Below are 19,860 nucleotides of genomic sequence, written 5' to 3' on the forward strand. Positions count from 1 at the left end.
TCCAAGGGTGGTTACATTGTCCTGTTGTTACAGCAGCAGTCATGTTTGTAAGGTGGTCATATTCTGGAATCAGTGCCAAGAGTGGTCACATTGTACTGTTGTTACTCTTGTATACCTTTTTGTCAGGCAGATGCGATTCTCCAATGTAAGTATTTTGTAAAATTAGAATGAGCAAAAGTATTGGATCTGAAGGGGTTTCTTTATCTGAAGTAACAAGCTACATGTTTTTTGTGTGGGTATCTATGAAAAAAATCACTTGCATGCATTTAATATTTTTTACAGGTACTTTCTGCGTGTTACCATAGTGAGAAGGTTGTCTGATATTGTGAAAGAATCAGACATCATAGTCCACACCTTGGCTTCCTATCCAGAGATGAACTCTTCAATAAAAATGGAGGTTGGCATAGAGGACTGTCTTCACATAGAGTTTGAATACAATAAATCTAAGTAAGTGTGTATGAAGTGTTTATTTTTTAGAGTTTATGAACTTCTTCAATATGTATTAATTATTGAATATCTTACATTATTTAATATTCATTTTTTTTAAACTTGTTCATACTTCTTCCCTATAAAACTGAAATTAAATTGTTTCTTAATAGCTGTTTATGGTGTTCTACACACTACCATTGTCAAAAAACAGACACCAAACATAACATCTTTGTGTCTTCCAATACAGCATTTACTCCTGCTTACAAAATTAGCTACTATTGTTCAGTGCTGCCCTCTGTATGCAAACATTTTCTAGATATATGCCATAAGCCTTTTGCTCCCTGTTGTTGGAATTGAAATATTCTATTTATACAAGTTATCATGTAGAGCATGACATATTCATGTGGCTCACTCTCTCTCTCCTCCATCAAATCATCACTTCCCATTTGGCAGTGCTTGTATCTGGACTTGCTTCTTGTTTATTTAATGATTCACATTTGCCTAAGTTTTTTTATAAAGTGGTTTTCTTTTAGTTTTCTTTCCAACAGTTTCTTCACTTTAAAATTTATCACTTGGTTCCAATTGCATTTTTCATTTTCACTGCCTGAATTTGGTGGAATCATTTTCTATGAATTCCAAAGTGTATATTACCACTTCAGGAATCACACCAGAGACTAGTTTTTTTTCTCAGGTCTCAGATGTAGGCAGCTAATTGGTGAATTTATTTGCATCTCTCTGCTAGATCAAACTTTAGATGGTCTATCTTTCGTTCCGGTTTACCTTAAACAGGCTGACCCTTTTTGGGCTGATTAACTATTTCTTTCTGCTTCCTGAGAAAAGGGATAATATGCCACATACCTGAGAAATAAAATCCAAAAAGACAGTATTGATTCCTCTGAGCCACATTCTTTCTTACTCAATGATAAACCTTCTGATATTCGGGTTCATGTATATTGATTTACTTCACAATTTGGTAATTACGATTAGCATTCCTCAAATCAGTTTGCACTTTTATATACTTCTTCTGTTGTTTACCTCCCTTCTTGGTCAACCTCAGTCATCGTTTCTGTGTCCTATGCTTTGCATTGTGCATCTTTGCACCAGGCTTTTACCTGATGCTTAGCTAGGAGATCCAGTTTCTCTCATTGAATTGCTTTCCTTTAAGCTGGTTCCATACATCCTTCTTCCATGAGGTGTATCAATGCAAATGGAAGGTGTTCTGCAGTTGGTGTACAACTTGGTGGCTTGGGTGGTGGAATTTCTCACTTGGCTCTCTGACTGTGTGGGTCCCTAGGCTCATCAGTCATGAGTTATGGGTGGCTTTATCCCATACCTTTCATTTTTCCCAATACTGTAGAGTATTTACTTCACCTCTCCTTTATATGTTCATGCTTGACTTCCAGGTGCCTCGCCCTTCCAGACCAGATTGGGATGTTAATGTGGTACTCCATTCCCTCAATTTTTCCCTATTTGAATCACTTTCCTCATGTTCCATGTTTCACCTTTCCTTTCAGACATAACTTTCTCCTCTTATCCTGTGGATTTTGACAGTTAGAGTTGTTTACCACTTTATCACCCTTATTGTATTCTTCTTTATCTGGATTCCTCATTCCTTCCAAATACCTTGGCACCTCGTTTCTCTTCTTCTTCCATTTTTCATCTTTACCCATGACTGGTTATGAATAAGCTTCTGTGTCCACCCAAGGTTCTTTGTTGTTATATTGCCCATACAGTTTCTTTTTGTGGTACCTATACCCAACTCCTATATACTGGTAGTCTTCCTACTTTTGTGATTGTTCATCTTTAACACTTACAAATTGAATCTGACTTTTGATTTGATTGGCTTATTTGAAACCTTAACCTTTGTCAATAAACAAATTCATATTCATAAGATCCTTGAGACTTTTACTGTTGTCAAAAAACAGCTCATAAACATAACATCCTTGAGATGTTTACTGTTGTCAAAAAACAAACCATTGATGTAACATCCTTGAGACATTTACTGTTGTCAAAAACAGACCATTAACATGACATTGTGAGATATTTTTTTGTTGGTAAAAAAAAGAAAGGTTACTAACTGCTAAACTGAAAGTTATAATTTAAATGAACTGATGTGTCCACAATATAATAAATTTTACAGCAGGTACCCCAAAACAGAAAGTACTGTCAGAAATCTGTGTGTTGACATTTAATGCTGTCATTGAAATATGGAAGTTTTTGTATAATACATTTTCTTTAATAAGGTATCACCTGAAGGATGTTATTGTGGGGAAGATATACTTTCTTCTGGTTCGTATCAAAATAAAACACATGGAGATTGCTATTATCAAGCGTGAAACCACTGGTTCAGGGCCCAACACTTTTAATGAAAATGAAACTATCGCTAAGTATGAAATTATGGATGGAGCTCCTGTAAGAGGTGAGTTTGATATTTGAGAATACATTTTTTTTAATCAGGTAGTAGTAAAGAAATATAAATAAAACCTAAAGACAGAAATTGTTTTATATAGCTATAATGTAATAATGATGCAGCTTTTGAACTTAGGATGTTAGAGTTTATTGATCATAATTTGAATTGGTGTCTTAAAAGATTTGTAATGTTCTCACTAAAGGTGCATTTCAGTTCTTATACTTCAATAACATCAGTAGTGTTATTTCATATGAGTGGAATAAGTCATAACTTAACATCAGCTGAAGGCCAGATACACAGCAAGCCAATCTTGCCTTATTTTACAAGTTTGCTGGACTCAAATATTATACCTAATTTTTCAAATGTTTTGTGAGTACATATTTTCAGATCTGAATCAGTTTGTAAGAAAAGTTTTTGTGACACCTTTTGCTATACTTGTTACTAGGTCTATATAGTCGTGGATATTTTCTCTGACACTGACAGACTTTAAGTTAATTTGTGGTTATTAGCTCCTAGGAATGTGTACTTGTTTTTTAGTTATAGTAATTAAAACAACTTTTGCAATAAAAATAAAATATGTATTGAAAAGTGAATGCAAGTTGGCTAACAGGGTAACTGTTAGTGTGTCAATTGATACGAGTTTTGGAATTTTAAGTTGTAAATATGTCACATGCACAGTTGTCTGTTTTAAAATTTAATATCTCTTCTTTTTCCACTTTCCTGATGTATTCAGTACAGTAAATAATTAATATTAAAATAATGTGAATTTTTATATAAATAATTTTATGAAAGATTATATAAAAGTAGAAAATATCACTGTGTGTAGTTCATATTGTATAGATCATATTTATTATCTCTCTTGGTACTGACTCGATGTATTACTCCGAAGATGTGACCACCAGTTTCCTTACCTATTTGCAACTTTAACATGTTTTTGTGTATCTTTGTGAAATGTTTCAAACTTTAGTGAATGTTACAAGACATTTATAGCTAAAAATTCAGAATTTTAATTAAGTATATTTGTTAAACATTTATCCATGAATACATGGAGTCAGGATGTTGACTGCTTTAAGTATAAAGGGGTTTTCACATTAATCCTATCAAAATGATACATGACCTGCAAGGTGATTTGAAACATATGTGCAGAGATGCCAACTATTTCAAATGACTGAGCATAATGATTGTAGACAGAGTCCTTTATCATTTGCGGCTACTAGGTCTGACCAATGTCTCCAAGTTGTTTATTATTATAACTATTATTATTTATTACTGCTATAGATTGCTCATTTATGACAGTGTTTTGTGTATTTAATAAATAAATTTAAAAAAATTCTTTTTCATATTCTGAATTCTTACTCATAAATGTCATTATTTGCATCATTTTTGTCTTCGCCTCAGCCTTTTATTGGTGAGATGCCGATTTTATATGTCTGGAACAATCGTTTATCCCGCCATGTACCACAGAAAAATTGATGTGACAAACTGTACAAAATGCATGACTGTCACTGACTTTTGATGCAATGACCGGATATTTTGCACTATACTCTTTCATAAATTTTTGATTCACAGTTTTAGTCCTTTTAGTTTTGCCAGAAACAAGACAATCTGGTGAATGAGGCCTCTTTTTTTCCATCTTGTGAACAATTGCATTGGTGTTTCTATGCTGCTTAGAAAATGAGAAATACCCATCTATGTGAGCACTGATTGGCTGACAAGCACTGATGACGTAACTATGTATTCCCCCACATACCCAGTATGGAGAAGCACTGCACTCAAACTATTGGTAGCTTTCGGAAATACAAATATTTTTTATTATTTCAATCACAAACATGATTATTGCAAGTAGCCATTTGGACTATGTCTTTTATTTATTATCAAAATTTATTTGTATCTCACTAGAAATTTTTTTCACCCCTTTCAAGCTCTGGGGAACAATTTATCACTTTATAGTATAGGCCTATGTGATATATAATAATTTGGGAGTTGCAACAAGTCATAATATTTGTTTGTAAGAGCGTATAGTCGTAATGTATACACCAAAATCGTAATGATTACGCTCAAATCGTAATGGTTGGCATCTCTGTATGTGTCAATCGGTAAGTAAATGTAATTATTGTCTTGACATATATCTACATGAACGATGCACCTGATTCAAGAAAGCAACTGGCAAAGTTGGGGATTTTCATGATCATGACAACAAATTAAAAAAGGATTTTTGTAACTGTTTTTTTTAGAAACTTTGAGTTATAACATGCATTATAATGTTATTTGTTTGACATACATTTATAGAAAAGTTGTTTAATTAAATAATGAATGTAACTCAGTGACTTGTGCAGGAGGAGGTTTAAAAAGTTCATCATTAAAGGCTAACTCAGACTGCAGGCTGGGTACAATTCACCCAGCTTGTAACCACAAAAGAACCATAAGAACAGTTGTACTATAATTTTATAATATATGCATACTTTTACAAAATTTTTCATATTACCAGCAAATATTACAAGGCTCTCATACAGAAAATATCTGATTTTGTAATTTTTAAAGATTTTTTCTTTAAATATTTGTTCTTGAATTCATTCTTTTTAAATGTTGACTGTCTAACATGTAAATAATTTTGATTTTAATATTAAAAATACTTCCTCATGAGAAAATTATAAAATATGTGACCTCAGATAGCTATTGTATGTTTGTTTTAGAAGAACTTTATGTCTTATTTAATGGACAGTTTTTATATTCTAGCTTTCATTATTGTTATTTGAGTTTCTAATTTGTAAACAAACTACAGACTTTGTATTTGGACATCACAAGCATTTAATTTCAACCAAAGCTGCATTCAACATACTGTGTGATATTCACAAATTGATACTCTGGAATTTATCATCTACAAACATGATAAGATGTCATATCATGCCTTACCTTTAGGACAACCAAAAGCTCTGTGGCTGATATTAAAAGTAAATTTTTTCATTTGAAAATGTCGTAAGTTATATTTGTGTAATCCCTGAAACTAGTGAAATGAATAAATCATTGTCTTTTCAGAAAGCAATTATATTTTATCTGTTATTTTCTCTACTGTAACTGTACAGGTTTGGTCTGTTTCATTAACCATGTAACCACCATAAATTTTAAAGAAAGAAAAAATATGAAATAAATTGAGTAGTACTCCTCTATTCTATTTTTTTAGTATTGGCTACAAAGTTCCAAAGTGATTCTTCAGTTCCAAAGTGGTTCTTCTAGGATCTAATCTTGTCACATCTATTTTATTTTACTGTTAGTGGCTGATGTAGAGACCTGTGAAACATTAAGCATTGAATCACTGCTCCTGTCATTTGGATGTTCATGTGGCATCATATAACAACACTTGTATGGCGTAATTACCCAGAACACAGTAGGAGATAATTTAACAGTACAGTGAGAACTGTCTGAAGTAATAAAAATGTTTACGGTATAACTATGTACAGGGTTCAGGCTGATCCAATGAATATTTGGATGTTAGTTATCCTTTCAAGTGACTGGAATTGAATGGTGTGAGTGTACAAAGTGTGCTATTGGTTATGAACATATATTTATTATAAAAACAATTATTGTTTAGTACTTATGATGTTACAAAGTTTATTTATACTTGTGTGTCATAAATTTTGTTTATTCTTTCAAATGGGGAGTGGAGACAAATTCTTTTTTGTAGATTACATTTAGAAAACCCCAACAAAAAATCAACAAGTTACTCTACAGATAAAACTGTAATTCCTAACTAAGCAATACGATGCGTTTATAAAAACTAAGCAACAAATATTGCTCACAGACTTCAGCACTTCCTGTAAAATTACAAGTGTTTTTTTCAAGCCAGTTAAATCACTGTCATACTTACATAGTTTGGAATTAATTCTTTCTTTTGGTTATAAACATGTACTTCAGAGAAGTATGTGTGAGTAGATAAGAGGTTTCAAAGAATGGAATGGTAGGTGGGGCTACCCTTGTAGATTTGTTAACTACAGAAGGGGGACAAAAAAGTGGCCCCCTTGAAGATGTTGTTAATATGTTTATTAGATGACAGAAAAATATGTTTCTGGAACACACACAGTGAGATCTGTTCAAATGTGATCTAAAATTCTAATTTTAACACTGATTTTCTTAATATCTGAACTTTTCATTATTTTAGTTACATTTTCTCATAAAACGTGTTATGCACCTGATGTAGTTTATTAGATCTTCTTATTACAGTTAGCCTGCAAAATATTTATGTAAAATTTGTTTCGTGATCTTTTGATTCGTGAGACATTTATTTTGTTAGTTGATTTTGCTTTCTGTCTAGGTGTGTGCATATAATGTTTTTTACGGTTTGTGGAGGAAACTTATTGATGTTGATGAATTATTGTTTTATTTGTCTAATTCATCGTTAATTTTATTTGGTGAGCATAGTTTTATGGCTGTGTTTATTTGGTTTCTTAGTATGTTGAGTTTTTGTTTTGTTTCATGTGGTGAGTCCTAAGGAATGTATAGTCCAGTATGGGTGATTTTTTGGTGGATTTCTGTTTTAAACTGTGTGTTGGTTCTTGTAATTTTGAGATTAAGAAATGATATTTGATTTCTTTCTTCCTGTTCACATGTGAAGTTAATTTTGGGATGTATAGAGTTAATGTGATTGAAATATTAAGTGTGTTCTGTAGGTTTGAATCCCACAATCGTATCGTCTACATATCTGTACCAGTATAGTGGTGGATGTAATGCTGTGTTAATTGCTTTTGTTTCAACTTGTGGCATAAAAAATATTGGCTAAAACTGGTGATACTGGGTTGCCCAGGCTTAGCCATTTGTTTGTACATAGTTCTGGTTGTTGAACATGAAGTTTGTCTTCATCGTGGTGAATTCTATGAGGGTTGCTAATTGGTTAATGGGAATTTCTGTAGTTGGGTTAGGGTCTCGGATATAGAGTTATAAAACTATCTTGCAGGCTTCAGTGGTTGGAACTTCTGTAAAGAGGGATATAACATTGAAACTGGCCATTAAGGCTTTATGATTAAGTTGATTCAGATTAGACTTGAAATTAATAGAGTCTTTGATGAATGAGCTGGCTGATGTTACATATTTGGAGAATGCCCATGCTATGTATTTACCAAGATGGAAATTAAACGATTCATTTGTGGACATTATTGGTCGTAATGGACAATCTGAGTTATGAGGTTTGGGGATGTCGTATATTTGTGGTGTGCGTGAGTCGGTTTTACGTAGGTATGAATAAATTGTTTGTGAAATTGTGTTGGCTTTTTTCATTTTTAGTAGTATTTTGTTTAGTTGCATTTCACGTGTCTTTGTTGGATTTGTGTGTATTGGTTTAAATTTGTTTGTGTCTGATAGGATGTTCTTCATTTTTTGGATGTATTCATTCATGTTCATTTTTACTATAGCTTTTCCTTTACCTGCTTTTAGAATTTTTATGCTTTTGTCTTGTTTTAGGTTTTTAGTTGAATTAATGTCTCTTTTTGTAAGATTATTTTTTAATTTTCTGTTTTGTGAAATTATGTTGATGGTTTTGTGAGAAAATTCTTTGAAAAAAATCATTTAAGATTTTGTTTTCAGGTGTTTCTGGAAAATATAAGTTTTTAATTTTACCTGGGAAGTTTGATCATTGTTTGATCATTCTGTAGGCTAATCAGTGATGATGAGAAAACCCACTTATAGAGAAATATATATGTAATAACAGCTTGTTTGGGTTGAGAAAAAAAGTTTCAATACAGTTGTGGAGTACTTAAAAGATATCTTAGAAATAAGAGAATTGATGTTATGTTATGGTCAATCACCTGATGTTAATCTGATTGAAACCTTATTAGCTGAGTTAAACCAGTAAATGAAAGTTCTCAAGCCAGGCACAGATGAACTTTTTGAAGTATTCAATCACTCAGGAATATCTGTACAAACTCATTGAAAATGTCATATTGATGTGAAACAGTACTGAAAATCTAAAGAAATGTTAACCATATGAACTTGAAACTGGTTTGTGTTATTTTGAGTTTCATTTTTATGTTCTCAGTCATTGTAGAGAAACTTGTTTGGTCATTTTGTACATTAATTGGAGTAAGAAGATTAAGAAACCCAACATTTTTTCTGAGGATATATAACTATGGTTATGTTCAGGTGGGAGGTTCTTATGTAACTATGGTTATGTTCAGGTGGGAGGTTCTTATGTAACTATGGTTGTGTTCAGTGGGAGGTTCTTATGTAACTGGTTATGTTCGGGTGGGAGGTTCTTATGTAACTATGGTTATGTTCAGGTGGGAGGTTCTTATGTAACTATGGTTATGTTCAGGTGGGAGGTTCTTATGTAACTATGGTTGTGTTCAGTGGGAGGTTCTTATGTAACTATGGTTGTGTTCAGTGGGAGGTTCTTATGTTATGTAACTATGGTTATGTTCAGTGGGAGGTTCTTATGTTATGTAACTATGGTTATGTTTAGGTGGGAGGTTCTTATGTAACTATGATTATGTTCAGGTGGGAGGTTCTTATGTAACTATGGTTATGTTCAGGTGGGAGGTTCTTATGTAACTCTGGTTATGTTCAGTGGGAGGTTCTTATGTAACTGTGGTTATGTTCAGGTGGGAAGTTATGTTTTGTAACTGTGGTTACATTCAGGTGGGAGGTTCTTATGTAACTATGGTTATGTTCAGGTGGGAAGTTATTATGTTTTGTAACTGTGGTTACATTCAGTTGGGAGGTTCTTATGTAAGTGCTTGAAATTTGGATTTTTTTATTTGTTAATCACTAGAGACATTGTATGAAGACATGTCACATGGCATAAAAATAGCTTGTTTAGCATTTTGTAATATTTTCTTATAAATTATGCTAAGGTACCAATTTTACTGACATACAGTGATGACAAAATATTAAATTTGGTTTTGAGAATCTATAAAATGGATGTGTTCTTTGACCTTCCTCTAGTGACAAGGTTATAGAATCATTAGTGCATGCCATTTCATACATCTGATCTCGCAAAGGTTTCAAGAGTACGGCAGGGTGTGTGGTCAATTTTCGTTGGTTCATAATATTAATACACTCATAGTTTGGTAAATTATATTTTAAAGTTTGTTGCTGATTTTAAGGATTTATCTTGACCAAATGTCTTTTGTGTACAAATATTTAAACTTATATCTGCTGTGAACTTGTATATAATACATTAGTTCGACATTTCACACATTATGAGATTACAAGACCATTAGAATGTAGTTTAACCAACATAATTCATATTGTGAACAAACAAGGGCACCAGAATGTAGTTTAACCAATATAATTCATATTATAAAGAGATAGTCCAGCTAGTCCTTGTGTGAATATATAAAACTACTTGTATGAAAAATTCACAACTGGACAGCATTTTGTAAATAGTTATAATGCAAGCTAGAGAAATGTAACATGAAGTATTTTGGAATTATAGAGAAGTCCAAATTATCATTAATATTTCATACTGTTCATGTAGAGGATTTGATATGTTATACTAAACTCCTGTTATGAATTATTAACCAGAACAAAGTAGGTACCGATTTGTTGCTTTGTTTCTTCAGGTGAGTCTATTCCAATACGACTCTTTTTGGCTGGATATGACTTAACTCCTACCATGAAGGATATTAACAAGAAGTTCTCTGTTCGATATTATCTTAATCTTGTCCTGGTGGATGAAGAGGAAAGGAGATATTTCAAACAACAGGTTTGTTGTTTTATAAAACACTTGAAGATACATATTTTAAGAAACCCGAAGGGTTTTGTAATATAGGTATTCCAATAGCCAGGTGATTGTAATTTCTGAATCCTAACTTTTTTAATTGTGTCTCTTCTGAATGTCATAATTATACGTCAGATTTATATGACAGTCACTATTTCATTAATTACAATTACCCTGCTTTTAAATTTTTTATTGCATGTTTGTTTCCCCATACATTTTAAAGGATGGACCAATAGTGGTGGACCCATCCCACACTGGAGAAGGAACTGTGAATATAATGCTGAGTTCACTACATTTGTTCACTAGTGTGGAATACATTTAGTAAAATGTACACAAAACAAATCAAAATATATTAGAACAACATTTGTACTCAAGATATGTCTGTGAATTGAAACAATTCATGTGGATGAGATTGTTAAAAGTAAGAATACAAGTTACATTCATTTAAAGAATGAAAATAGTTCTACTGTACAGCTTTCATAATTCATTTGCACAACCTCTAAATCCTCTGAAATGCATACTTACTGTGTCCTTGTGTACTGTATTATCTAGTATTTACTCTCTTTGACATTGAAATTAGCAATGCAGTGTAAAATGATATCCAGTACATAATCTCATATCAGAGGGCATTCTGTAAAGTTTGTAGCAGCTTTCAAATTTGCTCTGAATATTTATACTGATCACATTTTAAAAACAGCTGTTCAAGTTGAAATGATTTTTTGTTGTTTTACTTCTTAAATTTAAGGAAAAGAAAAAAAACCATGTGAGGAGACTTAACACAAGTACTTTGAAAAATCTTTAGATAGCCAAAAATAGATTGCATTTCATTATACATTAATAAGTGAAAGTGTGTGCAGGTAACTCGTATGAGAATTTGATCTATAACATGAGATACTTGTGTTTTCTCATGTGCCACATATTCACTTTTAGTATTTCTGAACTGAAAGTTCTTAGTTTACAATCTGTTTTCAATAATTGTATTTATAAATTACTTAAACTTACTACAGAAATGTTATGTTTAAATACAGTTAAGAAAATGTATAAAAAATGGTTGTTAGTGGGGAGACCTTCACAGACATAAAATATAGATTTTGTAATTTTTGCAGCATTGAAACAATGTTTCAGTGTTGTAAAAATTACAAATCAATCTATATATAATCTGAAGATTTAGTTGAGAATGATTTACAAAGGGAGAACATATGTTAATGATCAGTCTCTTTGTCACCAGAGGTTTCTTTAACTGCTACAATTTCACCCTGAAGGAAATGTTTGATTAATCATTCTTGATTTTTTAACCCTTCCCATACAAGTAGGGGTCAACATTTTATTGGACTACTGTTCTCTGAATATATGTCTATAAATTTGTAATTAAATTGTGATTTGCAATTTAAATTTTAATGTTGTAAGTTATGGCTAAACACTGATTTTGTGTGTTTCATGTAGCACATCATCTTTTGCTTTTGTCCAGATTTTGTTGTAGACATTATGAAATGTAAAGTCTAGAGATTTTAACAGATTTGAAACTCAAAGTTCTAATATATGTAGACATTATGAAATGTAGAGTCTAGAGATTTTAACAGATTTGAAACTCAAAGTTCTAATATATGTAAACATTATAAAATGTAGAGTCTAGAGATTTTAACAGATTTGAAACTCAAAGTTCTAATATATGTAAACATTATGAAATATAGAGTCTAGAGATTTTAACAGATTTAAAACTCAAAGTTCTAATATATGTAAACATTATAAAATGTAGAGTCTAGAGATTTTAACAGATTTGAAACTTAAAGTTCTAATGTATGTAGACATTATAAAATGTAGAGTCTAGAGATTTTAACAGATTTGAAACTGAAAGTTCTAATATAGACTAGCTGGAGTATAAAATGTCATATATTTTCTATTTGTTAATATATCATTATATTTGTAGAACCTATCACAAAGGCTGTGTCCACCTTTTAAAAACTTGTTTATCTGTGCCTAATTCTTTTAAGTACATGTCTATAAACTTGTTTACCTGTGCCTAATTCTTTTAAATACATGTCTATAAACTTGTTTACCTGTGCCTAATTCTTTTAAGTACATGTCTATAAACTTGTTTACCTGTGCCTAATTCTTTTAAATACATGTCTATAAACTTGTTTACCTGTGCCTAATTCTTTTAAGTACATGTCTATAAACTTGTTTACCTGTGCCTAATTCTTTTAAGTACATGTCTATAAACTTGTTTATCTGTGCCTAATTCTTTTAAGTACATGTCTATAAACTTGTTTACCTGTGCCTAATTCTTTTAAATGCATGTCTATAAACTTGTTTACCTGTGCCTAATTCTCTTAAGTACATGTCTATAAACTTGTTTACCTGTGCCTAATTCTCTTAAGTACGTGTTTATGAACAATTAAATGCTCTCCTTTTGTTAGTTTTCCTAAAGTATTTACAGAGCTAAAGGAGAAGAGAAATAAGACTTTTTTAGATCCAAATACAGCTTATTTAAGAATCTCAATATAATTTTGAAGTATCAGTGTAGTAACTTTTAATTTTTTATTTGAAAAAAGTACTGTATTTTGCAGCTTATAAGATACACTTTAAAAAACAAATACTAAAATTACTGTGTATCCTGTACATTGAAAGTCAGTGTTTTTGCTACATCTAGCCTAAACCTATTTTGATTGGCTTGATACTGAGATCGATTTGTTTTAATTTTCTCTGTTAATTGGTAAGCAATGGTATAAGACTATTTCTATTATACTGAAGTCAGCTTTTGAATTTGGATTGGTGATAACGTTTCTAACACAATAAATGTTAGTAAGAGACATAATTACACTATTCTTTATAAATTACACCTAGTTGATTTCACCAGAATATGTTGTAACAGAGCTGCAAAGAGAGTTTTGGGCCACCACATGTTGAGAAAACAGTAAGAGCCTGGCATAAATAAGAGGTGAAATTGAAGATCACTCAGAAAACCAAACATAATCTTCATGAGAAAGTAACCAGAACTAGAAGATTGGGTGATGAATGAAAGGAAGTTTTGTAATTCTGTGTTGACAAAAACTAATGAAAGATTTTTAGCAACTGCTAGCTGGTGTTCTTGAAACAACATATATGAAAGTAAGATCTCAGCATGTCATAAGTTTGTTATTAATACCAGGAATCAAATTATGAGCTAAGTCAAATTGGAAATATTGGTAAGGTCCCTTTTGATGTCCCTTGAAATAAGACCATGGACATGGTACAAAACCATAACTAGTAAGATGTCTTAGAGTGCAAAGGTCTCTATACAGTAGTTCTGTCATGCTGTTCTGATAGGAAAAACACTCACTACTTCTGATTTCTAAACAAAAAACTGCCAAAGCACAAACTTCCAGCAGGATGGATGAAATTGGGTCAATCTTTGACTTGTAAAAGTTTGGGATAGAAAACCAGCTCTGTTTAAGGTTCATAAAACTGAGGTGAAAAAAAAAGTTCTCATTTCAGGAGGTTTGACATCCCAACTGCAACCACTAGATGTATTGATTAATAAGCCCTTCAAAGCTTTTATGAGTGAAAAATGGAGTCAGTGGATCAAGGGCCTACATGAATTTATACCCACTATCTCAAACTTTTTTCTGAATATTACCTTCCAAAATTTGGGTGCATCTTATAAGCCACAAAATACAGTATATAAAACCTGCAAAAATTATATTTTACATCCTCAATGTGCAAAATTCCATCAGGCTTTGCAAGTACAATGGAGAAGTAGAGAAGTTCATATCATCATAAATAGTAGAAGTCATTGTTTTCTATTTAGTTTTTATTTATTTTATGTTTTAAGAAAAATAACAAATTTAAGAATTGATTTGTAAATAGTAATAATAATAATATATACATATGTATTATATGTGATGTGACTAGATTTTACACAATACTGATGTAGTAGTACTAAGACTAAGAAAAGTAAGACATTTGTACTTTAAAAAGGCCAGTTTTATGGTATACAGTACAGTAATATGAACTGCACATAAGCCACATGATTTACAACTTGTGTGATAGGATTATTAGTTAGAGTTCAAAGATCAATAAAACAAAAGTTAGTAAGTTTAAATAGATGTATACTTTTATGAGATTTAAGCTATTTAGAATAAACATATCTGGTTTCTTGTTACAAATTGCAAACATTCCTGAAAGAAAAAAGAGTAGTTTAGATTTATTTTCTAATTGGTTACAAAGTAGGTCAAACTGACCAATCCTACATAGAGTTAAAGTTATAGTATAGCTACTTTGGTGGTTATGTAGTTGGTTCAGCACACACAGTCCCAGAGTCAAAGAGTTAACTGTTCATTTCTAAGAGTGATTGCTAGCAAAAGTAGTAGGTGTTTGAACAGTGTTACTTCTGTTTTGCTTTACATCAAAATCAGCTCAGTGTCCTCTGCAAGTATAAACTTTGACATTCATCCTTCCACTAATGAGCATGTGTAGACAAACAGTGCATTGCAGAGTATCATATCTAAATTTCACAATGCTTTAGCAATATTTTGTGAATTATGAATCAGTCTATTTCTTTTCTGCAGGATGACGATGATTTGAGATAGTATTTAAATGTCACTACAGTTGCCAAAAGCTAATTAACTTATACATAGAAATTTATACATTTTCTATGAAAATATAACTAATGCTATCAAATAATTTTTTGAGAATACTATTTCTTGGACAAATAAAGTTTCTTCTGACCTACATTCTATAAAACTGGTTCAGTTGATTTCTAAGTGTTACTTCTAACCTACATTTTATGAAACTGATTCAGTTGATTTTTAAGTGTTACTTCTAACCTACATTCTATAAAACTGATTCAGTTGATTTTTAAGTGTTACTTCTAACCTACATTCTATAAAACTGATTCAGTTGATTTCTAAGTGTTACTTCTAACCTACATTCTATGAAACTGATTCAGTTGATTTCAAAGTGTTACTTCTAACCTACATTCTATGAAACTGATTCAGTTGATTTTTAAGTGTTACTTCTAACCTACATTCTATAAAACTGATTCAGTTGATTTCAAAGTGTTACTTCTAACCTACATTCTATGAAACTGATTCAGTTGATTTCTAAGTGTTACTTCTAACCTACATTCTATGAAACTGATTCAGTTCATTTGTAAGTGTTACTTCTAACCTACATTTTATGAAACCGATTCAGTTGATTTCTAAGTGTTACTTCTAACCTACATTCTATGAAACTGATTCAATTGATTTCTAAGTGTTACTTCTAACCTACATTCTGTGAAACTGATTCAGTTGATTTCAAAGTGTTACTTCTAACCTACATTTCATGAAACTGATTCAGTTCATTTCTAAGTGTTACTTCTAACCTACATTCTATGAAACGATTCAGTTGACTTCAAAGTGTTACTTCTAACTTACATTTTATGAAACCGATTCATTTCATTTCTAAGTGTTACTTCTAACCTACATTTTATGAAACCGATTCAGTTCATTTCTATGTGTTACTTCTAACCAACATTTTATGAAACCGATTCAGTTCATTTCTAAGTGTTACTTCTAACCTACATTTTATGAAACTGATTCAGTTCATTTCAAAGTATTACTTCTAACCTACATTTTATGAAACTGATTCAGTTGATTTTTAAGTGTTACTTCTAACCTACATTCTATGAAACCGATTCAGTTGATTTCTAAGTGTTACTTCTAACCTACATTCTATAAAACTGATTCAGTTGATTTCAAAGTGTTACTTCTAACCTACATTCTATGAAACTGATTCAGTTGATTTTTAGGTGTTACTTCTAACCTACATTCTATAAAACTGATTCAGTTCATTTCTAAGTGTTACTTCTAACCTACATTTTATGAAACCGATTCAGTTGATTTCTAAGTGTTACTTCTAACCTACATTCTATGAAACTGATTCAGTTGATTTCTAAGTGTTACTTCTAACCTACATTCTATGAAACTGATTCAGTTGATTTCTTAGTGTTACTTCTGACCTACATTTTATGAAACTGATTCAGTTCATTTCTGGATAATTTTTTTTCTCACGTAGTTAAATCTATTTTGTTACAATTTCTGAAGAATGTTCATCTCATGCTATGTGGATCTATGGAGCTCATGTTTTGACACAACTCCACATATTTAATCAATTTAGAACAATAAAATAATTAATAAAAATCTTCCTTGGCCGTACAAAATAGCCCCTACATATAACTACCAAGATTTACAGTTGTAAAAACTAATTGTTGATAGACATAAATACACTAGGACCAAACAACATTCATAAATTACATTAAAATATACAAATTATCCAGATCATGGTGTTTGGTTATGAAACAATCAGTTATCTGTTTCCCAAGAACAGCAAAATATTTGGAATGAGTAACCAAAATGGCTCATAAACTAGTTAAGAAATTGTTTTGGTTCCGAAAAGCCAAGAGTTACATATCTGACATCCTTGGAATTTGGTTAAATTTATTTTAGTAATGTTTAATAAACATTTAACAATCAAATAGAATTGAGGTAAAAGTTGTAAACAGAATGTTTACTTGTTATATTCTTTTTTAAGCTTTGTGATAAAAAAAACTGAATATGTTTTTACACAGTCATAAAAGTAGGTAAGAAAGGTATATTTGTTGTTGCAAAAATAATGTCCTCTTTGTGTATGCGTTTGGTCTGTAATGGACTATAAAATAACATAGTCTATACATGTTTGGTCTCTAAAGAACTAAAATAACATACAGTCTGTGCATGCTTGGTCTGTAAGGTGATGATGCTTCACATAACAGATATGTATTTTAAATCTAAACTTACTTTAAATGATAATAGCTTGTAAGAATGAGTTTTCTTTTTTTACTTTTGGTTTTAGGTGGATAATTTAGTGAAGCTGGTGCTTCTATAACTATTTGAGCCATGCTGTACAGAGGTAATGATATATTCTCTTTTATTTCAGGAAATAGTCTTGTGGAGGAAAGGTGAGAAAACCAGAAAACCAATACAACAGCCCCAGTCAGAAAATAAGTAAGGTACCACTTTAAACCCAGATTGTAATGGACCTAGTGATTTTCTAGACTCAAGTGTGGGTATGGGATTATAGAGAATAAACCTCCAGTGGTTGGGAGGGATTCCTAAAAAATGTGGAAAATGTAACTCATCAGACACTTCAGGCCAAACTGTCAGGAACAGCTGGCTGGCTGGTAGGTTAAGACGTTCAGTCCAAAGTCCTTGCAATGTTTAGATTGCTTTCTGTAGAAAACTGAAGAATTTCCAAACAGTATGTTGTTTCATTATTTTGTCTTGGTTCAGATAGTATCAGATGGTTTGTGTTATCTGTGATTATTATTGTAAAGAATACATGTAATTTGAGCTTCATAACCATGGTTTCATATAATTTCCTTTATATAATAAGGCAAAATTGAGTATTTACTTCAAAGAATTGCAGGACATCTGTCAGTCATAGCACATGCTTTCAACGAATGATGAGTAAGAAAATTGGTTATTTGGTCTTATCAACTGATTTATACAAGTAGTTATAACATTCTATAATATGTTAGGTTTATAGTTAGTTACAAAACTGTTTAAAGTGTCGATGGTCCATAATATTTGCTTCCTCTATATAAAATACAAACTCTGAATGTTTCTTACAACTACTTTGTGTGTTATTCAGAACTGTTTTTTGAATATTAACAATTACTCGTGAGCTGTTAATAATTCATAGTAAGTTATTTTCCACACCTCAAGAGCGTTGTGTATATAATGGTCTTGTAATTCCGTAATAGAATTTCAATTTTCTTCACAGTTGCTGAGTGTTCTAAGTAGAGCCACTGATTGTTAAACATTTATTAAACCATTTAATCATGATGATAGAAATAAATGGAGACAAAATATTCTTATATTTAGTCCTGAGTTGTGAAGCTCTAATTTGTTTATTAGTGAGAATGATACATATTTGGAATAACTACAGCTTTTTAAAATCTTGCATTTTGACATTTCATGTGGTAAGATGCACATGTGCATTTTAACATCCAGAAACTGTTAACAGAGTCTTCTCAGACGTCAAAATTACAATGTATATCCAGTTTTGGTTTCCAAATGAACTGATAATATCAAAGTACAGTATTTTCAGATATGATAGAAAATACCATGGAGTTTGTATTTCTTTATTCCATAAATTATGTTGACTTTCTTGAATATTTGTAGCTTTTAATATTTAATTTGTGAATTTTAGTTTTTACTTGATAGGTAGTAATAATAGTGAAAATAACAGATATTTTTACATAACAGTCTGAACAATACTAACCAAGTAACCTGTATGCTACATTGTATTGATAATATCTGTTTATTATAACTAGTTTCCTAAACTTCAGACACACATCTCGGCTGTTAAACAGAAAAGATATAGTTTCAAATAGTCAAGATCTTAGTTATAAGCTGTGGGTTTGTTAGAACAGTTTATACTTGCCATTAGATGGGTTTTATATGTCTGTGTCAAGCTAACACGGTGCACCTCTATCCCCGACAATCATTACGGTAGGGTGTACAAGAAATGTCGGGTGTCCTTGTATACTAAAGTATTTTTTGGGCTGCTAAAGATATTTTAACATTTTGTAGCATACTAGTTGTTATATTAATCATAATTTTATTAATTCTTGTTTTTAGAATATTATTCACCATAAAGTTAAGTATTTGTGTTAGCTGACCTTATTTGTACAGGTGAGAACTTATTACAAAAAGGAGTTTTTTGGTTTTTAAATTAACCTCTAAGATAGCACCTTGACAAATATTAAAATTTCCACATACATGTAGCAGTTACATCACTGTAAAAGTACTGTGTAAATATGATATGTTATAAAGTACTAACATTACACTGGAGTGAATCTAGAAATGCTTTCTGTAGCTCTAACAACATGTGGTTAAAGAATATATACATTATCAGGTAAATTCTGTAACCACTAACATGTGTATAAATAATATATGTGTACATTATTGGATATAAATTGTTGTAACTGTTGTTAAAAAACAGCATAGCTTGTAGGATTCAGTTCATTAGTAATAAATATTATCTCTAAGCCATGATTATAAGCAACATAACTAGGAAGGTTATTACAGTGAAGTAATACATGAAAATTACTTTTACCATCTGTGTTTTGGGGCTGAATGTTTATTTATTGTGATTAGCATTACACATCAGTTGTGAAGGACAGTGGTTTGCCAGGACTGTTAGTGTCAATCACAGCTTCATGTTCATTTGAAGGAAAAGTAATTTTCATTAAACCTTTTAGAAAAGTTGAAAAACCTGTACATTTGTAATATACAACTCTGAAAGAAAC

The 19,860-nt window shown here is 31.3% G+C and overlaps 1 protein-coding gene and 1 long non-coding RNA gene across 2 annotated transcripts in view; both read left to right on the forward strand.

Moving 5' to 3' along the window:
* LOC143248506 (uncharacterized) overlaps positions 1-19,860 on the forward strand; it is a 167,629-nt gene that overhangs the window by 64,110 nt on the left and 83,659 nt on the right. The gene's annotated exons all lie outside the window — the stretch shown is intronic.
* Positions 273-18,230, forward strand: LOC143248503 (vacuolar protein sorting-associated protein 26B-B-like). The gene is made up of 4 exons (XM_076496919.1): positions 273-447; positions 2,673-2,848; positions 10,390-10,532; positions 17,484-18,230. Exons 1-4 carry the CDS (start codon positions 374-376, stop codon positions 17,553-17,555), a joined length of 465 nt encoding a protein of 154 aa, XP_076353034.1. The 5' UTR covers positions 273-373; the 3' UTR covers positions 17,556-18,230.

Source organism: Tachypleus tridentatus, chromosome 4, assembly GCF_004210375.1.
Source record: "Tachypleus tridentatus isolate NWPU-2018 chromosome 4, ASM421037v1, whole genome shotgun sequence".
Classification (NCBI taxonomy): domain Eukaryota; kingdom Metazoa; phylum Arthropoda; class Merostomata; order Xiphosura; family Limulidae; genus Tachypleus; species Tachypleus tridentatus.